Below are 27,897 nucleotides of genomic sequence, written 5' to 3' on the forward strand. Positions count from 1 at the left end.
ATTAAAGGCCAAAGCTAAAATGAAGGACGCAGAATGGCGTTGATGAAATGAAGCAATGTTCAGTGATGAGGTTTAGGTCCTTGTGCTCTTGTGGGGTCCTTTGGGTGCCTGTGGGTGGGCAAGTCCAACATGGGTGGGCAACTGTGCCTGTAAGTGTGTTTTTGTGTGTGGAGGTAGTGAGCAAGTATGACTCGAGCGAGTGGGGCCTTTACAAGTGTTATTGTAGTGGCACAAATTGCAGCTGATCTCTGTTTTCCCTGGTGGGGTCCAGATGTCCCCACAAGAACAAGGAAACAAGGAAAGTGGGAACTTTGAAATGGTTATTTTTAAGATAAAGGTTAGAATTATTTTAGTGGTGGTGTGAGAAATTTAAAGGGGCTGAACAACAGGGGCAGTAAAAATACTAACCGGTTTTCTAATCAGTGCATTTCCTTTTCATATAATACTCAGCATGGTGTGTGCATCTGTGTGTGGGTGTGTGTCTGTGTGTGCTTGAGTGCCTGTGCAGCTACTGTTCTGGCAGATAAGTTGTTGGTGGTGTCACCAGGTACCACAATAAACACACTGTGAACTTCTGGGAATGCTCGCACTCGCTACACAAAAGAACACAACTCCTTGGGCTGTGAAGATTGAATTTATAGACTGACAGTAAAAGACCACTTATCCTGCAGATGATGTAGGTAGAGACACAAGCACCGTCTATTATTTTTAAATTCCTTTTCAATTGCAGTGAAAAGTTTAAACATGTATTAAAGATGCCAGTATAGCAGGTAATACTTGAGATAACACAGGTGAACCCGGCGAGACTTCATCAAAATAACAAGGTCAAAGGTTATCATCAGCTGTCATCACCACTGTGACTGATCACGAGGCTGCAAATCCTCGAAATGGAGGCATATTTAAGGTTTGGATTACTTACTGGGACATAGGCTTTTAAATCCCAGTCACAAACAGGATTCAGCAGGAATGTTAAAACACAACTCTCCCTGATGAAGAGTCAAAACACATGCATATACATAACAAAGCCAGTAAATGACAGAAAATTAATGGATCCCACGTGTTATTTTCAAAATTTAAAAGTGAATTTTCAATGTGGTGCTCATTTCAGACGTGACTTGGATCAATCCAGTCGTCTTTGGTACTTAGACCTACAATTAAAAACTGCACCAACGTGACAACACTAAAAGCCTTTCCTGCAGCTTCTATTTGTTGACATGGCTGACTTGGCCATTCAGTTGAAGCCATCATCATGCATTCATGCTTCTGATTTTGAGAAACATCTTAAGCATCTCGTGAGAGGTGTTGAATGTTGTTCACACTGCCAACTCACACATTTGCAAACTCTTAAAGGCCAGAGAACCTGCTTGCGATCTAAACTGGTGGGATTCTTTGCCGCTATTATGTTACGTCCAAATGTCATCATCTTTCTGGGAAAGAAGGACGGTGTTATTCCAATTCTTACCGACAACTAAACTCCTTCCTTGTCTTGACATTTTGCAGGTTTAAGCTATTTTTAAATACATATATTTTTAAACTCTCCTCTACAAGAGACTAACACATCCAAGTAGCTATGTCTGGATGAGGACTTCTGTCTTTTTGTCCAACAAGATCAGTGTATGTTAGCCTTTTCATGCTGGCTCTGGAAAGTCTTGGAATTGGTATATTTGGTTTAGATCCTTGCTGAAGACAAGTGAGCCTTGAATTGAGATATTGAATTCCAGTCATCTAAGATATTAAGACATTCAAGAGCCAAGGATTTACCTCTTTCAGAATGATGACTCGTCATGATGCAGAACTCAACATAATCAGTTTGGTGATTCATTCATCCAAAGTCTAATTTCCTTGAGAGCTAAAGTTTCGGTGTTACGGTGCTGTAATCTAGCAACCGTGCCAACATCTGCTTTCTTAACCTTGCTCAGCTCCAACTCTTCACACACAAAAAGTCCACCAGAAACGACAACATCATTTAGAAGTCACGGCCTGAAGGGAAGCTTTAACCGGCTGCTTGACAGGCTCATGATTTCACCTCTTTTCCCAGAGCTTTTCTTATTAAGGTTTTCCATTCAGCTGCTGCAGACAAAGCCAAATCCATGCTCAGTGGTTGATTCATTGGTTCATGGATGACCTGTGATCACACATGTACAAGCTTTTAATGAGGTAGTGTTTTATACAACACAAAGCCAAAAATTTGCTTCAGTCTGGGGCTCAGTGTAGTGCAGAGGAAGTGGAACATCAGTGATTCTGTTTTGGTGTTTTTTTTTTTTTTTTTTAGCTCCAAAAGCAATGATATGTTACAGTGCCTTACATGAAAGGCCAAAACCACAGTGTTCTTCACAGTCAATGAGACATGAGAGAGACAGAGGAACTGCCAACACTAAGGTTTATGGACGAGGTAACTGTTGTGGACGTGGGACAAGAGCGGGTGGAAAGATAGAAAAGATAATTGGGGGGAGAGATTCGAGGACAGCGAAGAAAGGAGTTCAGTGGTTGTTTAAATGATACAGAAATGAGAGCTGACAGAGGGACAGCAGGGTCTTTTTACCGTGCTCAGAGTCAAAATGCTGATATCAGAGAGAGTAAGAGTGTGTGTGTGTGTGTGTGTGTGAGAGAGAGAGAGAGAGAGAGAGAGAGAGAGAGAGAGAGAGAGAGTGGGAGGAAAACCCTGGAGTAGACAGACTTTTAAGCTGACACTAACAAGCCCTCCTTCTCGTGCCAGGACAGAGATGGCGGCGCATACCCAGGGTTAGATCATGTTAGACCAGATATAAACTTTCCATCCAATCAGCCGGCCTCTAATCAGGTGATACATACACACACACACACACACAAAAGCTTCTATTTGCACACAGAATTACATGACAATATAAAACTAATCTCTCTGTTTAGGTCACTTCATTTTCTTTGTGTCCATTACATTTCCGTCTCTTACAATGGACATACACATATTATGTCTGCAGTTACACACACAAAAGGTTCATGTGCACATGCAAGACATATTGTACACACATACAGTATATACAAAGGTTGGACAGACACACTGGCTTGCCAATATTACGGCCTCTTACTAATGTTTTTGTTAAATATTGGATAGCAGCTATTCTTGTTGCTCTCTGCTGATGTGGCGGACGTTTGATACAGTCACACTTTTCAAGAAATCACTCACAATCGTTTCAGCTCTTCTGGTGATGTTGGAGAAATTGAGGGAGTTTGTGATACGACTGTTTGTGTAACACATCCTGATTATATATTTTTTTCAACATTGAAAAGTGTTTCGAGGGAACTCATTATTCGGCCAATTTAAAACATTCTCCCAGGACTTTCCCATGACTTGAACGCTACATAAACAAATTCCAGGTTTTACAGGATGGGTGGAACCACAAAAAGTACATGTAGTACTTTTTGTAGTATTGATTCCTTAGAGCTGCTACACCTAAAGGAATTTTAGTAGATTTTTGGTGGTTTTATTATGCCATCATGGTTTTAATGCAGTTTGAATAAGATTCTCCAAAAGGATAAAACTAAAAATTCAGTGAAAAACACTGAATAAGTTAATGTTGTCTTTTGTTTCTGCAGCGTAGCAGCGTCTTATTTTCCTCCTCCTCCTTTGATATGATACAGGTATTGAAAGTATATGGGACAGAGATGGTTATGATGGGAGCCATATGGGTCCCTTACTGTGAAGACTTAAAATGAGGGAAGATGGATAGACGAGAGGAGGGAATTTTTTTTTTTTTTTTTCATAGGAGGTCAAGGCGGAGGTGAACTTTCATCCTTCAGTTTAGATGCATGACAGCTTTATCCATCTGTTTCCTATTAACACGATAAACTATGAAATAGTTTATGGAGCCTTTTATTTTTCAGCGAGGTGATTTTGCACAGGAACCAGCGTCGTTTTCTGATTATCACACCTTATATGGGAGTAAAAGCTCGAGGATACAGGCCCTATACATTAATCCATAAAGAAAATAATCATGCTGCCCTATTTCTTTCCTTGTAATTAATTATTAATTATTCATAAGATTCAGAACAGAAAATAGAAAAACTTTGATGAGGAGGATTTACAATAAGTTGAATCACTACTGAATGTTATGGCCCAGGAATCACGATTATTATGATGTGAAAATGTAGACTAGGCCTTTATATCAACAGAAATTCAGCTGACTCTGCAGTCAGCGTGTTATAAAGATGACATAAACTGAAAACATAACATTACAACCAGGTTGATGAAAACTTTGATGTTACCAGATATGGCAGGAGTCCACTGGGAGCTTCAGTGCCTTCTAATCTTAGGTAGAAGATTTATCAGAACTTTATAGCCATGTTGACTGAGCAAACAAAGTGATAACACACAGCACCAGCTGTTGGCGCGAGCACACACACACACACACACACACACACACACCACACACACCACACACACACACACACACACACACACAGCTGTAGCCACATCCTAATGTACATTCCAACGTGGGAACTCAAATATCCTGTTTTCATGTGTTAAGTTGTTAAATCAAGGTTGTGTGTGTGTGTGTGTGTGTGTGTCTGTGTGTGGTGGGTCTGTATATCTGTGCTCTATCACATCACATAATGTATCGCAGCCGACTCCTCTCCTGTTCTGTTTGAACACATGGATAATCTCTCTCCTCTCCATCTTTCGTCTCTTCTTCATTTCCAACAACTGATGTGTCTTTAGTTCTTTCTCCACATTTTGAGGAAGAAACATGACATACTTAACAACTGCACTGTAACAACTTCTGTCTTTAAGATCAAGGTCTCAGGAGGCCTTTAAATTTAAGTAAAGTTAAGCTTACCATAAGGACTGGAAACAGGGGAAACAGCTAGTCTCTGTCCAAAGGTAAAATATACCTAATATACCTAGAAGCACCTTTAAAATTCAATAATTATTTTGTTTGTTAATCCAGTTTATGCAGGATCCAGCATTTTGTTTGACTCATAGCAGCTAAAAGTCAGGATGTCTTAGCCTCTGCCTCTGTTTGTCTCTTTAGATACTGTATATTTGATTGAAACCCACATACTGAGTATTTTTCAGACCTCATCTCTTTTATGTACCAGGCTCATCATCATCTCCTCCTGTCTCCCCCCTTCACTTTTGTCTCTTTCAACTCTCATGCCCACTTTCTCCTCTTCCCTGCCTCTTTCCTGTGATCCCTGCTTTCCTTTTCATCCTCGTCCAAATGACCTGGCCAAGAAAACACTGAGCGTGCATGCAGGTCTGCGCAAAGACACACTGTGTCTCATGGATGTCTCCCAATATGTGTCTGTGTGCCCGTCAGTATTTCAGTTACTCTAACCAGGCTATCAAAGCATTTTTAGGAAAAGAAATCTTTCTAAGGAACAACTTTCTCTGCAGGAAACCGGGTTGATTCAGAAATTTTAAGAAATTATTTAACTGACATCATTTTGGCCACGTCAACTTCATTTAGTCAAGAAAACACAAGGCAAAAAGCAACGCCAAATATATTTGTCTTTCACCTCCTTCTAGTAACCACACGTGTGTTTGCATGATGGATAGTTAAGCCTCTTGTTTTCTCTCTCTCTTGCTGTTTTTGTGTGTTACACCCATATAAACACCTTACATAATTCTGGAGACGTGCCCAAGCCCTGATTAGATACACAAAGCGCACAAACACACACACTTGACACAATGTATTCCCTAGCCCCTGACCCTACCCAACTTCAATTTTTGTCAATTTTGTCAAGTTTTGTTCCTCAATTTTTGTCAGTGACACGAGTCCCTGTGGGTTAGTCCCCTCCTGCCTCATAAAAGAAAAAAAAATGCTTGTGTCACTCCTGAAAAATTTGCCCCCCGCCCTCCCCGAGCCCTACAACTGCCTGTAACTCGATTCTCCAACACGGACTTGAACCATAACACACAGAGACTGCAGGGGGGCAGGAGGTGAAAAGACAGGAGAGAGAGAGAGAGAAAGTAGGTAGGTGTGATAGAGAGAGAGCGGGAGAATTGTGTATTTTGGCAATGGAGTCTGGTGTGGGAGGTTTGTATTCGGAGCTCCAAATTAAATCCAAATATTTGCAGTGAAGGATTTGATTTTACTCAAAACTGGTTACTAATTATGAACATACGCGCACCTGTGTGTGTGTTTGTGTGTGTTTGTGTGCAGAGTAGGAGGTTAAACACTGCACACGTGTTGCATGCTCACCCCCCCACAACACACATCACAAACACACACATATGATTCTTTGATGGTAACTTTAACCTTGGCCTTTTCCAATAAAACCTGATCCAGTGTGAAAATCTGGGATAAATATACAGCAGATTTATGTACTAATGGAAGAACTGACCCATACTGTTATATACTGCTGCTTTAGGAGGTTATGACAGAAATGGCAACAACAGCTGAAGCCACACAGGGAGGCCGGACTGGAGAAATTATTTTATGTATGAAGGGGTGAAATTGACTGACACTAAAATGTTAGTAACACTATTTTCTACGAGTTATCTTCCCCTGTGTGCAATTCAGACATGCTTACAACGAGACTTCTGGCTGCTTGTTTAGCCGAGAGCTTTTAGCAGGTGCCGACGTGTTCCGCTCACTTAAAGTGCCACACGTTCCTGTGACTGGACACTGCGTCAAGTGGGCTCAGTGGGCGACGCAGGCATTCAGAGGTCACAGCTTTGCAAATGTTTCAAAGAACGTTTGATTTCCAGCAAACTGTCGCCCTAAATCTGTAAGTGTGAGCTGGAGGAAACGCGTAGGTGGCAACCTGAGGAGAAAAAATTATATGGTTCTCAAAGAACTGAGATCCTTGATTATGGCTGGTAGAAGTGGTCTGCATTATCTGAACACTCTTATCTGCTTTAAAACTGTGTGGCTTTAACCTTTGACCTGCTGTAGCCTAACCCTAACGCCTAATCCAACACAAAATCTGATGTGATTCTAAACCAGAACTCAAAAACTGCTGTGGGTCCCTTGTGAACCTTTGTGAGTATTGTTCACTGAAACCACCCTAAAAAAATCTGGTGCTTGCTCACAGACAGAAGAGACAAAAATTTGTGATTTCTCTGGCAAAGTGGACCACACACATCTACACACACACCCCGAGCAAACACTCATAGTCAAACGTTTTCTGTGTGAGACCACACACACACACACACACACACGCACACACACACACAGAAACAGACCGGGTGAATTGTTGCATGTAAGGGTGAGTCAGAAGCCTATCAGTGAACCCAAACAATAATAAAGTGGACCAGTGAAGTATAAAGAATGGAATGCCAATCACACACACGAGCACAGATAACACAGAAAAGCCCCAAATTTCACACAAAACAACACAAATGACACGGCCCTAAAATCTCAGTTGGTCACACAACCACGGTCGCTACAATACACTATGACATAGAACAGAAAAAGGCAGGAAATCCTCACAGCTCAGACGATGGAACCAGAGTTTTTTCTGAATCGATTATCAGAATAGCTGCTGATTATTTTTCACTTACCGATTAACTGACTTATTCTTGTGTCTCTTGTGCTAAAATTCCTGCTCTTACCTATTATTGATGTTATAGTGTAGGTAATTGAAACAATGGAATTATGTCTGCCTTTGTTTGTATGTTTCAGACTTGAACATTCACTGACGTGCTGTTCATTCAAAGTATATTTATGTTTAAAGTGGCTGGTTTGCACAAAGAGCCTCAACCAGCAGCAATGAAATAGAGACCCAACAGAGAACATACAGCCATGAGACTGGGCCCTTCTGTGTTTACATGTGCTTATTTGTTTGTGTGTGAATGCCACAGCGCTGAGGCAGCACTGGAGCATTCCTCATTATATGATGTTCATTGTCCCGAGTATCTTTTGTCTTAGCCGGGCTGGCACGGGGTGTAACTCCACTGCAATTCAAAGGAGGGCCTGTTTCCAGATTAAAAATAGCTGGCCTTGGCCCTGAGAACCAGGGGATCCCCCACATGCAAATACACAGCGCCGTGTTTTTCATTTCGCCTCTGTCCAGTATCATCTCTAAACTATTCCTTATGTGGCTTCCTGCCACCTCGGATGTGTCGGGGAGGAAAAACTGAAATCAGGTCAAATGTTTTCTAAAAAAATTGTTGAAAAATGAGACAGTACACTGACTAATGGCTGGAAAATGTGCCTAACATACACTTTTTCACGATAAAACATGTACTACATTTCTAGGCTTGTTAAATGTGCAACTCAAATTGATGTTTCCGACAGCAACTGTACCAAAGGGCTGATACGTTAATGTATGATATACAATATATTTTGACCCTCTGTCTGCACATAGTCACTGATGTCATTAATATATGTGTCCTCCCTGATTTCCTGATTTCTCCCTGACAGTTTCTGCAGACACAAGAGGCACAAGGACCGAAGCGCCAGACATGCCAGGAATTTAAAAACACAGCAAAAGATACCTGGACTGATGTTTCCTCTTGTTTCTCATTTAATGTCATCTGTGCTGACTCACCAAAAAGTTACAGATTTGATCCTTTCAGTGTACAAACTTTAGTCCGTCTTGCTGAACTCCCTAATGCTTCCTTTGCTGTAGATCACTTTGGAAGAAAACAGCAGCTAAAAAGCCTGAAATATAAATTGTATAAGACCTGCTCTGTATGAAAACCAGCTGCAAAAGAAAACATCATATCATTTTTATTCTTCCCTATTCCCAGGAGGAATATTTTCAGGGTAAAGGAATCCTCCGTCCTGCAGCAGGACACGTGTTTGATGGTGGTCTTCGACAGTGCACACCTGTGCAACGTATTGCTCCAGTTTCAACAGCAAACGTCCACGACTGAGGGCAAAGTGTGACACATTTCATATCGTCTTACAGGCTTTTGCTCTCATGTTGGGATGCACAGTGCACCACTGAACCCAGTTTCCTCTCTCTGACGGAGTAGCGTTACAGTTTAAATGGGCCTCTTACTGGGATTCATGCATCAGGATCGTTTATCAGTTTCCTGAGTATCAGAGACCATATTTAACACACACACTGTGAGACTGCACCTCCACATGTCCCTTTAAATCCCAGCGTCAGTCAGGTAGTTTTTCCTTGATAACAAATTCAAAACAGTCTGGCCAATCAGCATTTCTCTCCCATATCTTCTGCCTCCCTACACTGAAGACTAAAAACACAGATGAGGACCAGCTTTGAAAGTAACGAGCTCCCTTGCCATCACGTATTTTTCCCTGCTCGGGCTCAATGAGCAGCATCTCACTGACAGCACTTATGTTTCTACAAGTTTCAGATTTAACTTGAGGACCTTTTCAGTTTTCCCTTTCAGTGACTGTGGCTGTGGCAGAGGCAAAGCTAACTGATTATCAGGGGGAGGACTCGAGCCTCAGTTGTGCAAATGCTGCAGCAAAATCTTTTCAGAATTTCAGTGTTTCTTCATTTAAACGCCTTTACACGTGGTGAGGTCACTGTATTTTCACAGCTGAGAACTTCAGGCACATTGCAAGTACTTAGAGTAGTATTATTCAGATTCATGTTTATGTCAGCAGATAAAAATGGCTTGAATTGGACCCCGTGGGACAGCCCACCTCCATCACTGCATATTTCACCTCTGCACACAACATCTGTAACCTACTTGAAAGCAATCCTGCTCTACAGCTTCTGACTACTTTTTGCTGACCCCAATGGCTCCAGTATGTTCCTTAACGCACGCAATTTAACCCGTTTAGTTCGATAAACGCTGCTGGACAGACAGACTGCTTTGATTGCTTGTGAACTCCGGACTGCGTTGTTTTAATGTCAGAAAGCGGGGGCGAATTCACCACGGCTCCAGAAGTCCAGAAATGAATTACTCCCCAAACGAAAACTGCACTTAATCTGAAAAATGAAGCAGTATCACTAAAAGATTTCTAGCAGCAGCTTTGCCGTTAAAATATGTTGACTTACTTTATTTCAGCAATTCCAGCATATAGTTTATATACTATTTATTACTGTGAACAAATTTCATTGTGCTTATCAAGAAAACTACAATAGTAAGACTGTGGATGTGACATTCACCAGTTTAAACTCGTTCTGATATTTCTTGCCAGTTCAGTGCGCAACAGCGAAGTTCTCCAGATTTTTATGCTCTCAAAGGTCGAAAAGTTTCCACAAAGGGGCACATGTGGCCCCAAGTACAGCACATAAACTCTTAAAGTGAGTGGAAACTGGCTCTTACCTCTGATATGGACATGTTCAGGTAGACAAAGAGCCCCGTGGTGGAGGCAATTTGCAGCACCACCACCACTATCACCACCATCGCCACCCACATCTTGGACGGTGCTTCCTTGCGCCCCGTCCCGCTCGGCCCGCCGGCCGGGACCATCATGTAGGACGACTCGCTGCTCACCGATCTGAAATAATCCTGGTGCTGCTGCTGTGCGTTCGGAGTGGCCATGGCATTCCCGACGCATGAGTAGACCATAAACCCAACAGCAAAACAACAACAGCCAACAACAGCCTCCACACAGTTGACCGACTGACCGAAAATTGGACCAAAATTAGATCTCCATGCGTCCGCAGCTGCCAACAGAGCTTTTCAGTCGGAGCTCAGAGGGAGAAGCGGGGGAGGAGAAGAGAGGAGAGCAATCTGGAGAAGAGAAAGACGATCAGAAAGTTAAAGTTTGGACGTGTCCATGTCTTTTCAGCACTCAGCTGCTGCGTAAAGTGGGTGCTGCTGGAAGAAGCAGCGCTGCACTGATGGGCTGCAACACAGAGAGAGAGAGCAGCAAAGAGGGGCCGGCTTACCCTCCTCATCACCCTGGAGCTGTGGAGGAATGCTCTCTCTCCCTCTCTCTCTCTCTCTCTCTCTCTCCCCCTCTCCCTCTTTATCTTTCTCTCTCTCTTTTCTTTCAGTTTCAACGGTGCAGTCCAGGCCCGGAACACCAGTGCATACATTTCCAAAACAGAACACTCCAAGAAAATTTGCCAGTTTCCCCTTAGTGAGAAACAGAAAATGTTAGATTTTGCAGTTCATGTCTATCAAAATGTCTATTTATTTAATATTTTATTATTATTGTATTGTTTTCTTTACATTATTATTATTGTTATTATTAGGAACTAGGGCGTGTGTTCCATAAAAAAAATCGTGCACCGATAGTCCATAGTAAAGGCAACCCCCCCTTTTTAAAAATGTATTATTAAAAATAATTTCTCATGATATTTTTGTTCTTTTGACACAGTCTGGTCGTAAGCATCAGCTCCAGGTTCAGCTGACAGAGGGCGCTGTCCCTCTGACTCTGGTCACTGAAGGAGATTGCAAGAGCAGTTCAGCCTAAAGGAGAGCTGAGACATTTAGTCAAGTGAGTTTAAGTCAATTTTTCAATCAAAAAAAAAAAAAAAATCACTGCTTTCAGCTTTTCAAGTGTGTATATTTACTAGGTTTCTCATTCCCCAATAATTATAAACTGAAAACTCTTGGTTTATAGGCTGTTGGTTCAATAGGTTAATCAACAGCAGATTTATCAGTGATGAAAATAATTATTTGTAGCAGCTGCTGTTTGAAGCTTTTTTTGTAGAAAATAATGGTTTATTTAAAAAAAATAGAAAAACAAGCAATTTCTATTTTTGTTAATCTCTCTGAGCTGCTGGCTCCAGTGTTTGTGTGTGTGTTTCTGTGTGTGTGAGTCTGTGGTCTATTTTAGAGCTTTACACTGTTTGGGAGCAAATATTTGCTCTCAGGCCGCCCAGTTTATCACTGTGAAACACGTGTGGCCACCATTAAATATTTAAACTTCAGTATCCAAAAACATCAGAAAGCTGCGCTCAGGCCACTGACTGAGGAGATGTTTACTCATGAAGATTTTATACCTGTGTGCAACTTAGACAGCAGTGAGAATCAGCTTTGTCATCTTATCTTGTGTGTGGACACAGAATCATGACGCAGCTCAAATCTTCACCTAAACAGACAATAAAGGCTTTAAAGGGAGGAGACAGGCAGAAACTGTGTTTACAGTGCAGCTCTAAACAACGGCCCTTCCTTTGTTTCCTCTCTATCACCGCAAACAGCTGGAAAGCAGTGTGTGTTGTAGCAGTGTGTGTATGCCCAGTGTCAGAGCTGTTTATCAAGGATGGGACGCAGACGAACTTGGGTCGCTGCCAGTCCGACAGATCTGGACCATCTGAGGGCCATGGGACTTTTCTCCTGTTAAAACTTTGGTTAGAACAAACAGTAATATTCAGGACCAGGTTCAAACGGGGCTGAAACCAAATCAAGAGACCAGAGAAAATCAAGTGCAATTCAACAACAAGACTCTTTCTTGTGGGTTAAACAACTGCTCTTTTCTCTTTTCATTTTCATCTTACTATATTGAAGAGTAGCATCACGACCTGAGAGCTTTTTTGAATTTTAAACACTTTTTTGATTTGTGAAAGCTGCAGTTAAATGCGGGTGGGATCCAGGAAAATGGTCCCAAGTCAAGTTCTCTACAGCGTTGTCCCTCGGGTTTTTGCACCAGATGTGAAAGCCATCCGTTCCACTGACTGGAGCTTGACATGCCCATACTCTCAGGACACATCTCAGCGGCCAGGAAGGGAATTCTGTCGTCTGCAGGTGAGGCCGAATAAAACTTGAACTGGAAGAAACAGCAAAACCTTCATGGATAAATCCAAAGCATTAAAATCTTAACGGAGAGGTGAAAGACGAGCCAAATACTTTCCATGTCTACAAAAATGGTTGTTATGATAGAACTGACAGGATTTTGGGTTTGAAGTCGACTCCTTGAGACCAGATTGTGCCACGACCTCAGCGTCTGTGTTTCGATGATTTCAGCACTGCATGGTCATGAGCTTGACCCATAAAACAGCCCAATCTCTAACAACATTAGGCAATACTCAGCACCTGCACTGATGCCTCTGGTCAAATGCTTACATCTGCAAATATCCCAGTGAGACTTGGAAAAGAGTGAATGATTCTGTTTGGATATACTGTGACTGACTTGCTATAAAATTTCTTTTAAATTGTTATTTTCCCAGGTTTTCATCAAATCACTTGAGGTGGTTTTTTTTTCCAGTCAAAAGCTTCCAGTCCTTTTTTACTAGAAAGTAATATGTAGTTAAATTTTGAATATACCAAAGCAGAAAAATAAAGTTGAGCCTCTTGTGACCCATTGTTTAAACAGTTTTAAAAAGACGGCTGAGCCTGCTTTCTCCACTCTGCGGGTGTGCTGATCCCTTCTCAACCAGATTTACGAACTCAGAGCCAGTGGCCAGTGGTACCCTCATAAAATAGACTGATAGGTGAGCTCAACAGTCTTGAAATGCTGTTCTTGTAGCTACTTACACTGAAACTGAAGAATGATTGGTATCAAATATTATTTCCAGAGTTTTGTTTTTCATTTTCTCTGACTGTTTTATTACGTAGGAAAATTCAGTTGAGCACACATACTTCATCCCTGGTAGTGGCTCCCTTCACATTCCAAACTGGAAACTGTTTAGACCATTTGTTGGTTTGGCAGGACAACACTTTCCCAGACAGTTAAATCAGAGGAACCAGCGGTCCTGCTGTTACAGGCCAACTTCTTTAACCTTAAGGCTACTGCTGCCTAAGATCAGATCAACATAATACTCGACGAAGATGTCTGAACTTTCAGAGGTTCATTATTTGAAAATCATTCTAATCTGAAGTGACATTATCTGGACTGTCAGATAAGGTAAATCAAACTCGCCTGGAGAAGAAAATGGAAACAAATGCTACAAATTCTGTCAACTGTTTTAACCTAGGACTGATGGGAATTTATTTCCACATAAAACACTACACATCCACATGTCTGAGCTGTATGATCCTGGCGCAGAACTGAGATGCAGTCAACAGGATAAAGTGGTGTGTTGGTGAAAAACAGCCCTCAAGCCTCAGTGACATCAGGAGTGAGGACAGGAAACTTACCAAAACTTACGTGATGCAAAAAGAAAAGTGTAATGTGAAAAGGGTCACTCACGGTGACAGTTCACACCCTAATCTATGGAAAAATTTACCATCTCTGCACAAATGTTTCCCTAAAGTATCGGTGTGTCCAAAAAACAATTAATACCACTTTCAGATTAAAAACTATACTTTCTAAGATGTACAGTACATGTTTTGGAGACACAAACTGTGAAGTCACATACAATAAAATTGTTGTGAATGTACTTGCTTTCTGTTTGGTCGCTACTAGTTCATTTTTTAGGAACTTATGCTAATGCTGTTACCATATTTTAGATATACTTCTTCCATCTGGTGGATAAGCATTATTTCACTTATAAATGGATGGATAAATTGAATTTATGTAGGTTCACCCTCCACCATGACAGTCAAAGAGTAACCTTGCCATTTATTTCTTGTCATAGAAACCCTCATGCTATACACCAAATATGTATCATCATGCTTTTTCCCTTTTCCATCTCCTCCCTCAGTCCCCTCTCTTTCTGGCAGCCAACCACCACCTGACAACACAACAAGCATTTCTCCAGATGTGCGTGTGTGTGTGTGTGTGTCCTCTGACACCACAGCTGTCAACCGAGCCCTGCAGCTTATCTATGTGCACGTGTCTCAGTGTGTATGTGTGTGAGTGTGTCAGTCAGTTAGCATCCTGTGGTGAGAAAACATAATGGCAATCAGCAGTGGGAGTCAAAAGTGCAGACTGAGCATTCCATGACATATTATGTATCAGAACCCAGGGACTAGCACACACACTGCAGCCAAGTCAACATATGTACATTATGCTCTGTTTGTGTGTGTATATGTGGCTCAGATTAACAGCAGAGATTTGCAGCATTTAGCTCAAAAAATCTTCAACACCACCAGTCAGAATATTTGAAAATTGAAAGTGAAATGTGTACATTTTTTCTGGTTGTAGGCTAGTGCAGATGATCAGACAACTTCTGAAACTTTCTAACATCAGGCTTTATGGTTTAACCATTTCTGTAACTTTCCAAAAACGATGCTCTGACATTTCCTCTCACTTCATGCCAGAGTGTTCAAATTTACAGACCTGTCACTCAAACCGGACCGCCTTGATTGTCTTTCTTCATCCCAGCAGCACCTGAAGCAGCACGTGCTGGCCCATACAGCCCCCTGCATTGTTTTAACCCAGGGCTGTTAAAGAAAAGTCAGAGGATCACTGAAGTTATTATAGTTCATCCTGAAAGAGACTGCACCAAATTATATCGTAATCCATGCAATAGTTGTTAAGTCATTTCCTTAAAACCACAAATGTCAACCTCATAGTGGTCCTGGAGGAGAAATCAGAAGATCACCAGTAGGATTAATCATCTGGGTGCCATAAATATTTGTAGAAAATTCCATTGCAATCCATCCACTAGGTTTTGAGATATTTCAGTCTTGACCTAAGTGGTGGGCCCTTAGATCAACATTCCGTCCCTACAGTCATGTTGCTAGTGTGGCTAATAAATTTTTAATCTAAACACTGAAACTAAGTCTTAAATCGAAGTGGAATGGAGTCATATGTTACTGGTTTGGTCCCACTCAGATTAGGTTCCCACTGATCACACACACTCCTATTTGTGCACACACTGATTTGACTTGTCTTCTCTCCCACTCACTCCATCTGTGTCGGAGAGAGAGAGAGAAAAGTGCTTTGTATTATTTAGTTCCGCGTGTTTTGTTGCGTTTTCATGCACAAATGCAAACATAAGAAAGTAAACATTGGTCTCTGCCTGTTTGTGACCCTGATTGCTCATGCATTTTTCTTCAAACTAAGACGTCTGTGTACTTGATCAGGCCTTTTTGAATAAGTGAGAGACAAACTGATGACTAAGAGGAACAATAAAACTCTTTATTTGCAACTGCTCTTTAAAGGTTCAGCAAAGCTTCTCTTTCAGGGAATTTGGCATTCTCTGACTGTGTTCAAGTTGTTAGTGATTTGAAAAAAAAGAAAGAAAAGAAAACAGGGTTTTTCCAACTTTGCCGGCTCATATCACCGTTTAGTTAAGCACCATGGCTCCCTCCTCTTCTGGATCTGACCTCATTAAGTAAGTGAGTATGAAAATGAATTTTCTTTGAGCCAGGACACAAATTCATCCCAAATGCCAATTTTCATCTGAGTCCAGGGATAAATGGATCGTTCTGCATTTAATTTCCCCACACTGCACTCGATCATAGTGCACCATTTACTTGTGGCGGGATAAATAGGTTAACCTTGCTGACCTCATGCTGAAAATAACATTGCTCTTCTACTGCCACCTAAAGGACATGTATGGTAATTGCTGTTGGATCCCAGTCAAAATCACATTCACAGCTATGGGTGTTTTCCTTCCAGCATTTTTTAAAATTCTACTTTCACTACTACTACTTTTAATCCATCTTGGAATAAAATCCTTACCTTCAGTTTATCTTCGAACATCTAAAATGTATGTCATAAAAGTGCCACAGTCTGTTTGAACTGCAAGTCAATCATGTTTTTGTTGAATCTGTCAGCATCTTTTGCAATGAATGGATAATATTTCAGGATCTGGATGAGCCTTAACTGAACTTTATTGAGAAACAAATTCAGTGAATCAACTTTAGATGACAGAACAATATTATTGCAGGAAGTCACACTGCTATGAAAATGTCAGGCAGCGGTGGAAAGTAACGTGGGTGGATATCAATGTTTCTGTTCTCTTGTGTCGGTGTACCTGCCAGTCATCACAAACATGATCCCAACAGTTACATTAAAACTCCAGACGTGCGTTTTTAGCTTCATCAAGGGAGGAGGTGATGATGGTCTCAGCCAGTCGGTGGGCCAGTAGATGAAGATCATTATCATGTGCTATCTGCTCTCTGCTTTTGGCACTCAGGACGCAGCCTATGATATTACACGAAAGAGCCTCTGCAAAAACCTCCATCTTGGCTCCATGCTGAGACCCCACTTCAAAGTAGTCTCTTGCCAAATCATCTGTGGACAGTGAGTGCATCAGATGCTCTATTAACTCCATCCGGGGGTTGTTGACAGAGTCAACGTCGTCCTCTTTGTCCTTTGGGGTTGGTGGAGGAGGTGAGGGCAGGAACACCTTTGCCAAGCCTCCTTTCAGCTTCCGGGCAAAACTGTGTCTGCTCCTCTCAAGCTCAGGGAGGAGGGGGGTGGTTGGAGGGGCGTCGGGATAGTCGAGGGATCCCATTATGGGGAGCCCTGACTGGGACAGAGGAGGGTGGTAGGGCTGGATGTCTTTGGAGGTCTGGAGATCTTTAACTGGATCCATCTCTGTGTCCATCTTCAAAGAGTCTCTTTCTCTTCCAGATTCATTCAGGCTTTCAGCCCGTTCATCATCCATCTTTACCCTGGCTGATCTTGAACTCTGGCAGCCCTCACCATTACAACCACTGCAAACTTCCCTCAGAGCAGTCTCAATCACTGCTGACGCTAACTCTTCAGCTAACGTCTCCTGGTCTTGATTACAACTGTACACCTCAGGTTCCACCATTCCCATTTGGCTAAGGAATGACTGGATTATGTTCTCTGCCATATTTTGGGCAAACTTGTCAAGAGCCCCAGCATTTGGTGGGTTTCTCCTGAGGCCTACAGGAACAGCAGGGTTTTCCAGATTGGGCTCTGGCACCCTTGAATCTGCACTCGCTGCCTGCATCAGATCCTGTGAGGATAAAAGCAATAATCTTGTTAAAAGGAAAGGAAACATACTTTTTCCCCGGGCATCTTTTTTTTGCAACAAGAATGCGGTGAAGGCCAGTACGAGGTCCAAAGATGGTTTGAATCACTGCCTTGTTCCTATAATTAGTTCATTTTTGTATTTTTATTAGAATATTTCTTGCCAACACGTTCAGTTAAAGCCAGAAAGAACATAAATATTTCCCCTAAATGGAGCAGCATTTCCATCTAAGCCTCTGCTCTGCTCCATTTCTACATTCCTTACCTGTTTCAGATTAGAGAAGAAGTAGATAAGCTACAGAACGAAAGAATGTTGTATGTTTAAGAAACGAGAAAGTGTAATCAGGAATCGCGTAAAAATAGAGGAAGAAAACGGAGGGTCACAAAGAACAGAAAGTCCCCTCTGCGGCCTCAGATGGAAAGTAAGATTGAGGCCTCTGACCACAGCCTGTCATCATATGAGCTGCCAGGCAGTCAGGATGTGACAAGCAGGAAGTTCAGTTCGGCATTAGATAGCACAAAAATACTGCGCTGGCTTCTGTAGCAGCAACATGACATTTTTCTAAACTCAGTTCGAACACATCTGTAGTTGATGTAGGCAGAGTTTTATTTAATAGTTATAATGTCAGGCTGGCAAAACAGAAAAGGAGCAAACCAAATGTTACACTAAAAGTATTATGGTGTTGATCGCATAAATGAAATAAGATGTCTGTATTCATTTCAATACGACGAAAAAAACTTGTTGAATGTTTGAAAGGGTCTGTTTCACAAGGCTTGGTTCAGCCAACAGGAGTGTTGGTTTTCACATCCAATGAAATACTAACGCTGCAAGATAATGAAAACATTTATCAGTATGAAATAACATGGAAACTGCTATCATTGCTCTCCAGGGCATGGATTCACAAAGCTGTATTAATATGTACTGTTTCAGTCAGTCATATGAATGAAGTCCAGACTGTCTGATTATTTTGCTGCAGGACTCTTGGAGGCTGTGTTCTTTGTATCTGATGTTAAAAGAATAGCTCAACATTTTGGAAAATACACTTTGATGCATTCTTTCTAGAGTTAGCTGTTTACCTCTGCTTCCAGAGGCTTGTGGATGTTACAAACTTTATGTGATGTGTCACACATTTATCCTGCCATTACTCACTGAGTAGATACAGCCTAGGCTCAATGTGGACAGAGTCCAGAGAGGAGGACGAGATAGAGAATGGAGCGCAGATGTGGAACAAATTACAGCCAAAATAAAGAATGTTTTCTCTTGGCAATCTGACTTGGAAATCCTGATTGGCAGAGAAATGTTTATGAGATGAGGATGCTACTTCATTCCTGGGTGTTCTTGTGTTACACAACCCTGTCTTGTCTGATGACACCAACACTTTACCTGCTGTCTGTTTTAACTTCCAAGAAAAGTTTCTACATCAGTGCTCACAACAACTGACACAAAGGCACTGCAGTGCATTGCAAAATATTGCTTGAAAGGCAGTGCCTCAGTTAACCTTTAATAACAACTGCATTTCTTCCACACCCATTGTCAGTGTTTTAATGAAATGTGACAAGTCCAAATAGAAAAATTCTGCAAAGGAATATTTAGGGTTTCAGAATCCACTTTGTCTAATAACGTACCAAAAATATTTTCACAATGTCTCATCTTCGGTCTTCTGTATTGAGAGATATTAGTTAACCTTTGTTAGCCCAAGAAAAACTGAACAGATAAGAGATTTAAAACTACAAAAAAAAAAAAGGGTATCTCCTGATTTACTGCGGTATCTGGCAAGACTGACAAAGAATATCGAGGGCCAGATGGACAAGGTTAAAGCCAAAACTTACATAGATGTACAACAAAATATGAAAACAAGATACAGAACATATCAGGAAGCCTATTGTATGAGTACCAGCATGTAGACCAACTTACCAGTTAGTAACAGGGTGACGGTTTGCTGTTTGCTGTCTCCACTGCAAATGAGTTTATACGGAAATGGGTTAACAAATGAGTTCACAAGTTCCTCTCACTTCCTGTGTGTGTGTGTGCATGCGTGTGTGTGTGTGCGTGTGCGCTTGTATGCAAACCGAGAAAGCAGCTGTGTGTGGGTATTTTCGGCATCAATCTACCACACTTACAGCAGGAGAAAATGACGTATAAAATGATGTATAGACATTTTGTAAAGCTACATTGGGTTTATAACAATAGTTGTAATTAGTTCAACAAAAAGATTTTGTGAAACGTAACTTCCACGACCCTGAATTTAGAGTTCAAACCCCACCCATGCAGATTTCTTAGCAGTTTCAACTAAATTCTTAGAATTATAAACCTATTCCTCTCTGCTGTGATGGAGACACAGGCAATCTGGAAGAAACTGATCTCTTATGAAAGCTTTTTTTCTTAGATGAGGACAGCAGGGAGGGGAGATGAAATAAAAGCAGTGTTGTGAGATGATATCTCTCTCAGGACCTCATTAGACGCCAGATTGCACTGCGTGAACTGCGGGGCTTAAAGACGCGTCACAGTATTCTGTTCAAATGCAGTGAGCGTGGGGTGAATGTTTGAATGGACTGCGCTCAGGGATTTTTTTCTTGTTGAACCTATTCATCACATACTACATAGGGATATTTGTTCACTTCAGTGCAATGACATAGTGTCAAGTGAGTGTTTATGGTGTGATTGCAGGGTGTATTCAGAGATGACATAGCTCTGTATGGCATTCATAGTGTTCCTCAGGTCAGAAGAGGATTAAAATGCATGGATCAAGATTTATTTTGTTCTCTTAACAAGACTCAGATACACTCTACAGCCTCAATTCCACAAGAATCAAAGATGACCTTCCCAAACCCCTGGCAGCTGGACGATTGTTAGCTGCCAGCTTCCCCTGTTGTCCATCTCAAACCTGCCCTCTGGGTACGCAAATGTGATCTGCAATTTTATGACCCTCTTACCCAAACTGTTATTGCTGTAACTCAGTGCTGTGAGCCCCAGTAGGCCTGTTGCGCTCTTTCTGCAGTTCAAGAAATATTTATCTGTGTGTCAGTGAGTTCATTGCTCAACATGATCATTTAAATAGATTTCAAGGGTCATTTCAGTCTTGCGTGATCGCCCGGCAATAATATACCCTCTGATTTACACAACCTAAAGGAATATAGAGTTTCAATACACTGCATTTTTGAGACTACATTTTCCATCATCCTTTATTTACACTACTCCTTGTGATACACAACCGGTGCTAATTAAATAAAGGACATATAGTTTTTTTGCTGGACACACAAAAAATGTATGTGTGTCTTAACACATCAAAATGTAAACTCTTTAAAGCTGCAATGGTATTTCATATGAGCTGCTTCTTTTGATATACCGATTTGATATACTGATATACAAGTTATGCAGGTCATATGTGTGTATGTGCAGAATGTATGTGCTCCTCCCACTGACTTTTATTCATCTCAGGAGAAAGATGTTCACAATACACATTAAAATAAATATTGTATGTGTGCTGCACATGTGCGTATCGTAAATATACATTAATGGTGCAATAGATGACATGGAGAAAACGTGAATGAAGGACTTGGTTGACAGAGCACTTGGGTTTGATACATATGTCATGTATATTTGCGGTTTGTCTGTCCAGACATAATCACCATCAGTTGGGACTTGGACGCTTAGTTCACGAGAAAAACATCAATAAAAATCCCAAATATTTAAACTGCTATTGGTTGTTCGGACGTTTGAAAAGTCCACATGCTCCGCCTCTAAGGATCGTTGGATTAAATGCCAAGGCAGCTAGGTGGGCGGAGTGATTTTCTTTTATAATTACTTTAAAATGTTGCATGAGTATTGCTTAGCTAAATAACAAACACAATTGCATAACATAACATAACATAACATATTAAAATGGAGATATAACTTTTTTCATGTACGACTAGTTATTTTTAACGCTTCCGCCCTTGTGACCATTGTTTTCCCTCTTCGACGAGCGAGGCGGAGCCGTAATATGAAACTAACGCTCCTTAGCAACGGCATCCTTAGCGACTTCCTAATTGGTCCGCCCGGATCAAATTCCAGCCAATGAGAGCGAGGCGCAGCAGATTTGGATTCGCAGCTCAATCACTTTTGTCTGAGCTCTCGTCTGTGCAGCAAAGCGACAAACCTGGACTATTTACAACAAGTAAACGCTCTACATGCGGTGTTTGCCGTTTCTAAACCAAGCGATTGGATTACACGAAGGGGAACTATAAAATAAGGTAAGAAAAAGCCTTCTCGAGTGAGTTTTACCTTGATATTTTTGAAACGCTGAACCGGTTCACGTGTGGGAACCCCGCATATCAAACTAAAACAAAGCGTAAACATCTTGTCTGCTAGCTTAAACTGCTATAGGTCAAAAGACAATGGCAGCACGCCGCCTCGGGTTGTTCATAAAACCAACCCTCCATTTATATGTTTTTCTTTGCTATTACAGATCAGAGGTAAGAGGGTCACAGAGAAAGGATGCCTTTACCAAAGGGAAAGAAAGCCACAGTCACCGCTGGGAGCAAGATACCCAAGCTAAATGCAGCAACGACAGAAAACCAGGTAAGAAAAACCACCATCCGTATGTTTTCTCTGTGTATATGGAGCTATGAAGGACTGTAAACAAAGTACACACGGCATCATCTTTTCATGAGATTTGAGATACAGTAGAAGTAACTGAATCTTGTTTTTTTGCAATGGATGCACATGCACAGCAATTCCACGATTTGGGCGTAATATGTTTTGTTTCCTGTTTGTGTGTGTGTTGTTGCAGGAGGAAGGCCTGCAGGTGAAAAGGTCCTCCTCCCCTCCTCACGGAGCTCCCAAGAAGAGGACTGCTTTTATCGACATCACCAATGTAAGTCTGTGATGTGGGAGAGTGGACAGCAATGTTTGAACTGTATGAAAATAGGTCTGAAATGATTACTGACTCTAGGTCTGTAAAGTCTAATTCAGTTTGCCCGTGTTGTAGGAATGCAAAACCCCTTTCACACCCAGGCTGTGTTGGGAAATGCTTGTACCAGCTTTAAGTCTGCAGCACTTGATTTAAATGTAGTCAGTTACAAAACCGCAGCCATTGAGGGACTGTTGAAACTAATTAGTTGCTGCCCTAGTGCATTTATCTGCCATCGTGTTTAACTAGCTGCTGTCTGAATGCAGAATGAGTCTTATTTGCTTCAGGGTGGGTGGCGTGCTATTTTGTCTTAACTGCTCGTCCCTCTTGACGACAGGCTGTCGGTCTGTGTCTGTCAGATTGTCGGCCCGGCAGTGATGGCAGCTTCAGGACAGTAAGTGGGGCAGTATACCTATCCAGCACTTTGGTGGCAGTGAACCAGGGTCTGAAGTTAATTTACCCCTGGAGGACCAGATCACATTCTCTCAGGCAAACAGCTTTTGTACAGTTTGTCGCCGTTATATAGACGATCATTTAAGATAACAATCATAAGCTGTAGCGTGTGTGTGTGAGTGATGCACTGCATCCCTGGGTATCAGTGTGGAGGTGTAACTGGGCTCACATTAGTTCTGCACTGGGGTGTGAATGTGTGTCCTCGGCGACTTCACCTGGGTGTGAAACACGCGTCATGTTTGTTTGTCCTCTTCACAACCTGCGAAGCTGCTGCTGTGAAACCAACACGGTGACAGAGGGATGTGATTCACACCTGTGCAGTTTGAGTTTGGGCCCAGTGATTATATATGAGAAGTATGATTAGATTATCCTGAAGAGGCGAATTTCACTGAACAGTGCAAAGAGAATTTAATGGGGAAAATAATGAAACATTCATTAAGTTTGACCAACATTTCCATTAACTTTTAATGGAATTTCCACATTTTTCTCTGTTTTAGTCAAGATTATAATTTCTAATCACGCCCTTCATAGAGTTCATTGGTATCTGTATCATGATTAGCAGAATGACCACTTCTTAAAGAGAGATATGATTTTACTTTAAACTGGAACAAGTGCCCCAAGTTACATTTAAAAAATTATGGATTAAAAATCAAATGAACTGGTCACCATGATTCGAGCTGCATTACGTTTGTGTGTCACGTTGGTCTGATTTGACTTTGTTCACAGGCTCATAAGGTTCAGATCAGTCTTCCAGGGAGGAAGAAAGAAGCAGCGAAGAATACGGTGAAGAAAACGAGCTCCACCTCCGTTCCTGTGAAGAAACAAGGCAACTTGAAAAAGTAATGAAACCATTGTTCTCTAGTTTTTTGAATATACTACTCTTCCTTGATTTTTATTTCCAGCTCTTTCTCCAGTAGGTGTCCCATTAGCAACAGATGTCTTTAATTCCCTGCTTCTCTTCCCCTGCAGGTCTTCCTCTGTGAGCTCAGAGGGAACAACTGCTGCAGAGGAGGAGAAACCCTGTGAGGAGGAGGCACAGAGGGATGTAGCAGCTCCAGTAGAAGAGCTGGTAACTGCTACGTCCCCTGCTGTCCGTGAAGTGCCAGCACACCTCCAGAGACAACAGGTAAGGGAGGTGATACATTGATACATCCAAAAAAAAAAACCCAAACTGACTTGGACAAATAGTCTTGAATTTTTCTTTAAGGAATCTTTTCCTCCTTGTTTTTTCCTCTTTTAGATCCCAGAGGAATTTGACATTGACTCTGAGAACTCTGAAGACAGTTACATGTGTCCAGAGTATGCAAAGGACATCTTTGACTACCTCAAACAGAGAGAGGTGAGCCAAACCAAACCAAACCAACCACCACTGTTCCCAAATTCCAAAGGGAGTTTAAAGCATTTTTATTGGAAATGAAGTGGCACTTACCACAGAGTGGCTTTTGAAATAGCTAGTTTCATGACAAACACAAAGGTCAGCTTTCTGTTTCCATCTCATCTCGTCTCTGTTTTATTCTCTGCAGGAGAAGTTTGTCCTCTGTAACTACATGCAGAAGCAGCCCAGCCTCAACCCAGAAATGAGGGCGATCCTAATCGACTGGTTGGTCGAAGTACAGGTGAGTTTTCCTGGGAACCTGTGTGGTTGTGAATTTGTGTCAGTAAAAGATTTCAGTGGTGCTGAGTGACGGCGATAATCTGTTAGCAAGTTTGAAGAAAAGTCATTGCTAATTAGAACTCCTGGAGGATCAAGCTTTGATGCAGCTGATTACAGAAATCAAGAGGACACTTTGAACGCCAGAAACTAAATTACAGCTAATCAGAGTTGTTTGTTTTCTTCTGAATTTCTGTCTCATAAAGAGCTCAGACCTAAATTTGTGTCCTTCTTTGTGTGTGTGTATGTGTCAGCACGTCTGATTGACTCTCTGTTTGTTTAGGAGAACTTCGAGCTGTACCATGAGACCCTCTACCTGGCCGTGAAGATGACAGACCACTACCTGTCCCAGACTCCCGTGCACAGGGAGATGCTGCAGCTCGTGGGCTCCACCGCTATGCTCATAGCCTCCAAGTTTGAGGTGAGGACACACAGGATACAGTTCGCATTCCAGATTCATGATTACATTTGTACTGATTCATGTTTGATGCTAATGATCCTGCAGGAGCGCAGCCCGCCATGCGTCGACGACTTCTTGTATATTTGTGATGATGCGTACAAGAGGGAGGAGCTTATCTCCATGGAAGCCAGCATCCTGCAGACGCTGTCCTTTGACATCAACATTCCCATTCCCTACCGGTTCCTCAGACGCTATGCCAAGGTGTGTGTGTGTGTGTGTGTGTGTGTGTGTGGTGATTTTATTGCTGTTTAGCTCCCATCACCTTCCACAATCCAAACTGTACCTCTCTCTGCACGGAGCCATTTTGTCTGACTCGAGCATCGCAGTGTGCCTTTGGTCTCTTGAGGTCTGCCTTCCATCAGCTGTTTGCTTTGCCGTCTCTGCTGCAGTGTGTGAACGCGAGCATGGACACGCTGACTCTGGCTCGGTACTACTGCGAGATGAGTCTCATGGAGATGGACCTGGTCCCAGAGAGGGGTTCTCTGCTGGCCTCGGCCTGCCTGCTGATGGCGCTGGTCACCAAAGACCTGGGAGGATGGGTATGTTACCTCAACACAACACCTCAGCAGCCAGTTTATCTATGTGCATTTCCTCCGACAGCAGCTCTGTTCTGAGCTGTTTCTTTTTTCCTCCAGTGTTAGGGTCACTTTTGTCTCTGTCCCTTTTTGAGTTTTGACTTGATGCTCTCAGTTTTTTTTTCATGTCAAAATTAAAACTCCTGTCAACAACAAATTGTAGGAAGTACCAAAAAAGTTGAAGTTGAGTTTAAAACGGGAGGGGCTTTGATATCAGCCAGGTGTCTGTCTTTTAGCCTTTCCCTCCAGCGATGATTTGAAACAGCTGCACAGCAGTTTTTAATGTTTTTCTGTAAACAAAGAACATTATAATGGCTGTTTTAAATCAGATGGTTACTCTGTTCTAATTTGCCTAATGTTTGCAGTAAGTTCAGTGGGGTAGAAACAAAACCTCAGGCACTAAAGGAACTTTCCCTCCATGACTTGTTCCGGTGATTGTATCTTCATAAAAGGTTATTTGTTTGCTCTACAACAAGAAAAGAGTTCAAATATAGTTGAGTGCGGTTCTGGCACAGTGCTGTCCACCATTTGATGTAGACTTTGTTCCAGTTTTAAGTTGTGGTGTGACATTGATGCCAAACTCTCAGATGTTTGAACTGAAATTTTCAGTCCAGCATCCAGAGCCAGACTTCAGCTCAGTCTGGGGAACAATCCTCCTCCTTTCAATTTAAATGTAAATTGTTTTTCCGTGTATATTTGAGTTATCATTGCAGCAGCGGTGCTAGGGATGGTGCTTAATTTTATTTCGTTCTGGGCTGACTCCAAAATCAGCTCCAGTGCGTCTGTGCAATTTAGAAATAATATAATGTTTATGTAGCACCTTGAAAGCTGCAGAGAATGAGTGATGAACACCGAGCGTTGAATTTGTTTTTGGGTTTTTTTTTCCCATAACTTTGGGATTCAACGTGGCTCCATTTCTGAATAAGCACCAGTGCATGTGTCCCTGTTTCTGTGGTCCTTCAGTCTCCCATCCTGCAGTTCCACTCCGGATACCAGACGGCAGATTTGGCGCCGGTTGTCAGAAAAATTTACTCAATGCTTTTAGCTCCTCCTGATGATAAACTCAGAGCCATCAGGAACAAATACTCACACAAGTAAGTCTAGTATTTAATCACATACAAAAATCCTTCCAGCTCATTTATAATGAAGTGATTAATGTAGGTAAAACACAGGATGAGATTAATATTAACTGTTCTTAATATTAATGGATTCTTTAATCTTTCAGAGTGTTTTTTGAAGTTGCATCCCTGCCACTGGTCAGCATGGATGTTTTGGAGAAAGCCTTACTTCAGTGAGACGTCAAAAAAATAAAATAAAATCTTGCCAGTCTAAATGGAGTGAGAATATTTAAAAAAACAGTTTCTGACAAAACGTGTAAATAGTTTGTTAATATGTTTAATATTTATACACGTAGTCTAGTCTCTCTTTTATATAATATTGGAAATAAATGTTTAATTCCCGTTTTTGGTGGAAAAGAGTTTTAACGTGGGGCATTTGTTAAGAAGTTTGCCGGTGTTATTATGTTTGTGCCAGGTTGTTAATAATGACTTTTTAATGGTACATTTGAGTACAAAACTTTTTGGCATTCATTTTTATAACTTTTTATAAGATAAAACAAAAATTTGAATTCATTAGTAACTTGTAAGCCTTCTCTCTGCGTCTGTGTAAATGTAGTACAGAATTTAAAGTGTATGTTTTAAGCTAATGGTAGGATGGAGAAGTTGGCACATGCTTACTTTTACTGATGAATTACACACGGACCCACACAGGTTTTCATATATTGCTTGTTAACACTTATGCATGTGTGTATTTCTATAGGTTGTACAGTGTTTATCATGTTAATATCACTATTCTAATTATTTGTATAAAAGATGACCGGATGATGCTGTGCTATTTTTAAATGGCTGTCCTGCATACTCTCAAAATAAATGTTTTTTTTTATATGTTTGATAAAATTGCTGTTCATCATTTTATGTTTATATAGTTTATGATTTTTTTTTTTTTTTTTTTTTGGCCTGAGCTGGAAGCTGTTCTGGGCGAGGGCATCTTAGAAATCTGGTTTGTGCAGAACATGCAAGTATGCTGTCCGACCACTAGAGGGCAGTAGTGCGCCATGTTCCTCGCTGCGTCAAGCTGAGGTTTCAAATGTTCCCAAAGGCTCAGCTGCGCCTCTGCAGGGGCTGCCCGGTGCTTCCCAGAAGCCACATTTGAAAAGTTTGATATATGATCACTCGGTTTCTGCCTTGAGACTCTCACTGAACAGGAGAATTACTGACGTGCCGCTCAC

At 41.6% G+C, this 27,897-nt stretch overlaps 3 protein-coding genes across 3 annotated transcripts in view; 1 reads left to right on the top strand and 2 right to left on the bottom strand.

Moving 5' to 3' along the window:
* The window catches only part of tnfsf10l (TNF superfamily member 10, like), a 46,901-nt gene extending 36,146 nt beyond the window's left edge, over positions 1–10,755 (bottom strand). The window contains exon 1 of the mRNA XM_041031154.1: positions 10,178–10,755. Within this exon, the coding sequence (XP_040887088.1) occupies positions 10,178–10,423 (246 nt within the window). The 5' untranslated portion in view covers positions 10,424–10,755. The remainder of the gene's footprint in view (positions 1–10,177) is intronic.
* A 4,994-nt stretch (positions 10,756–15,749) lies between these two features.
* si:dkey-171c9.3 lies at positions 15,750–19,549 on the bottom strand. Its single transcript, XM_041030752.1, has 2 exons — positions 19,495–19,549; positions 15,750–17,565 (listed from the first exon to the last, which is right to left on the bottom strand). Exon 2 carries the CDS (start codon positions 17,557–17,559, stop codon positions 16,648–16,650), a length of 912 nt encoding a protein of 303 aa, XP_040886686.1. The 5' UTR covers positions 17,560–17,565; positions 19,495–19,549; the 3' UTR covers positions 15,750–16,647.
* Positions 19,550–21,681: 2,132 nt separating this feature from the next.
* On the top strand, positions 21,682–27,559 carry ccnb3 (cyclin B3). Its single transcript, XM_041031208.1, has 12 exons — positions 21,682–21,812; positions 22,028–22,140; positions 22,352–22,435; positions 23,651–23,763; positions 23,894–24,050; positions 24,165–24,263; positions 24,448–24,540; positions 24,859–24,996; positions 25,081–25,236; positions 25,425–25,574; positions 26,574–26,704; positions 26,836–27,559. Exons 2-12 carry the CDS (start codon positions 22,057–22,059, stop codon positions 26,903–26,905), a joined length of 1,275 nt encoding a protein of 424 aa, XP_040887142.1. The 5' UTR covers positions 21,682–21,812; positions 22,028–22,056; the 3' UTR covers positions 26,906–27,559.
* Positions 27,560–27,897: the final 338 nt, after the last annotated feature.

The sequence above is a fragment of the Toxotes jaculatrix genome, chromosome 23 (genome assembly GCF_017976425.1).
Source record: "Toxotes jaculatrix isolate fToxJac2 chromosome 23, fToxJac2.pri, whole genome shotgun sequence".
In the NCBI taxonomy this organism is placed as follows: Eukaryota; Metazoa; Chordata; class Actinopteri; family Toxotidae; genus Toxotes; species Toxotes jaculatrix.

Excerpts from the sequence above, each read along its gene's own strand:
- si:dkey-171c9.3 (XM_041030752.1), bottom strand. The coding sequence starts at position 17,559 with ATGCAGGCAGCGAGTGCAGATTCAAGGGTGCCAGAGCCCAATCTGGAA.
- ccnb3 (XM_041031208.1), top strand. The coding sequence starts at position 22,057 with ATGCCTTTACCAAAGGGAAAGAAAGCCACAGTCACCGCTGGGAGCAAG. Across the intron at positions 24,997-25,080 it reads TCATAGCCTCCAAGTTTGAG|GAGCGCAGCCCGCCATGCGT; the intron begins GTGAGGACACAC and ends ATGATCCTGCAG. Across the intron at positions 25,575-26,573 it reads CCAAAGACCTGGGAGGATGG|TCTCCCATCCTGCAGTTCCA; the intron begins GTATGTTACCTC and ends GTGGTCCTTCAG.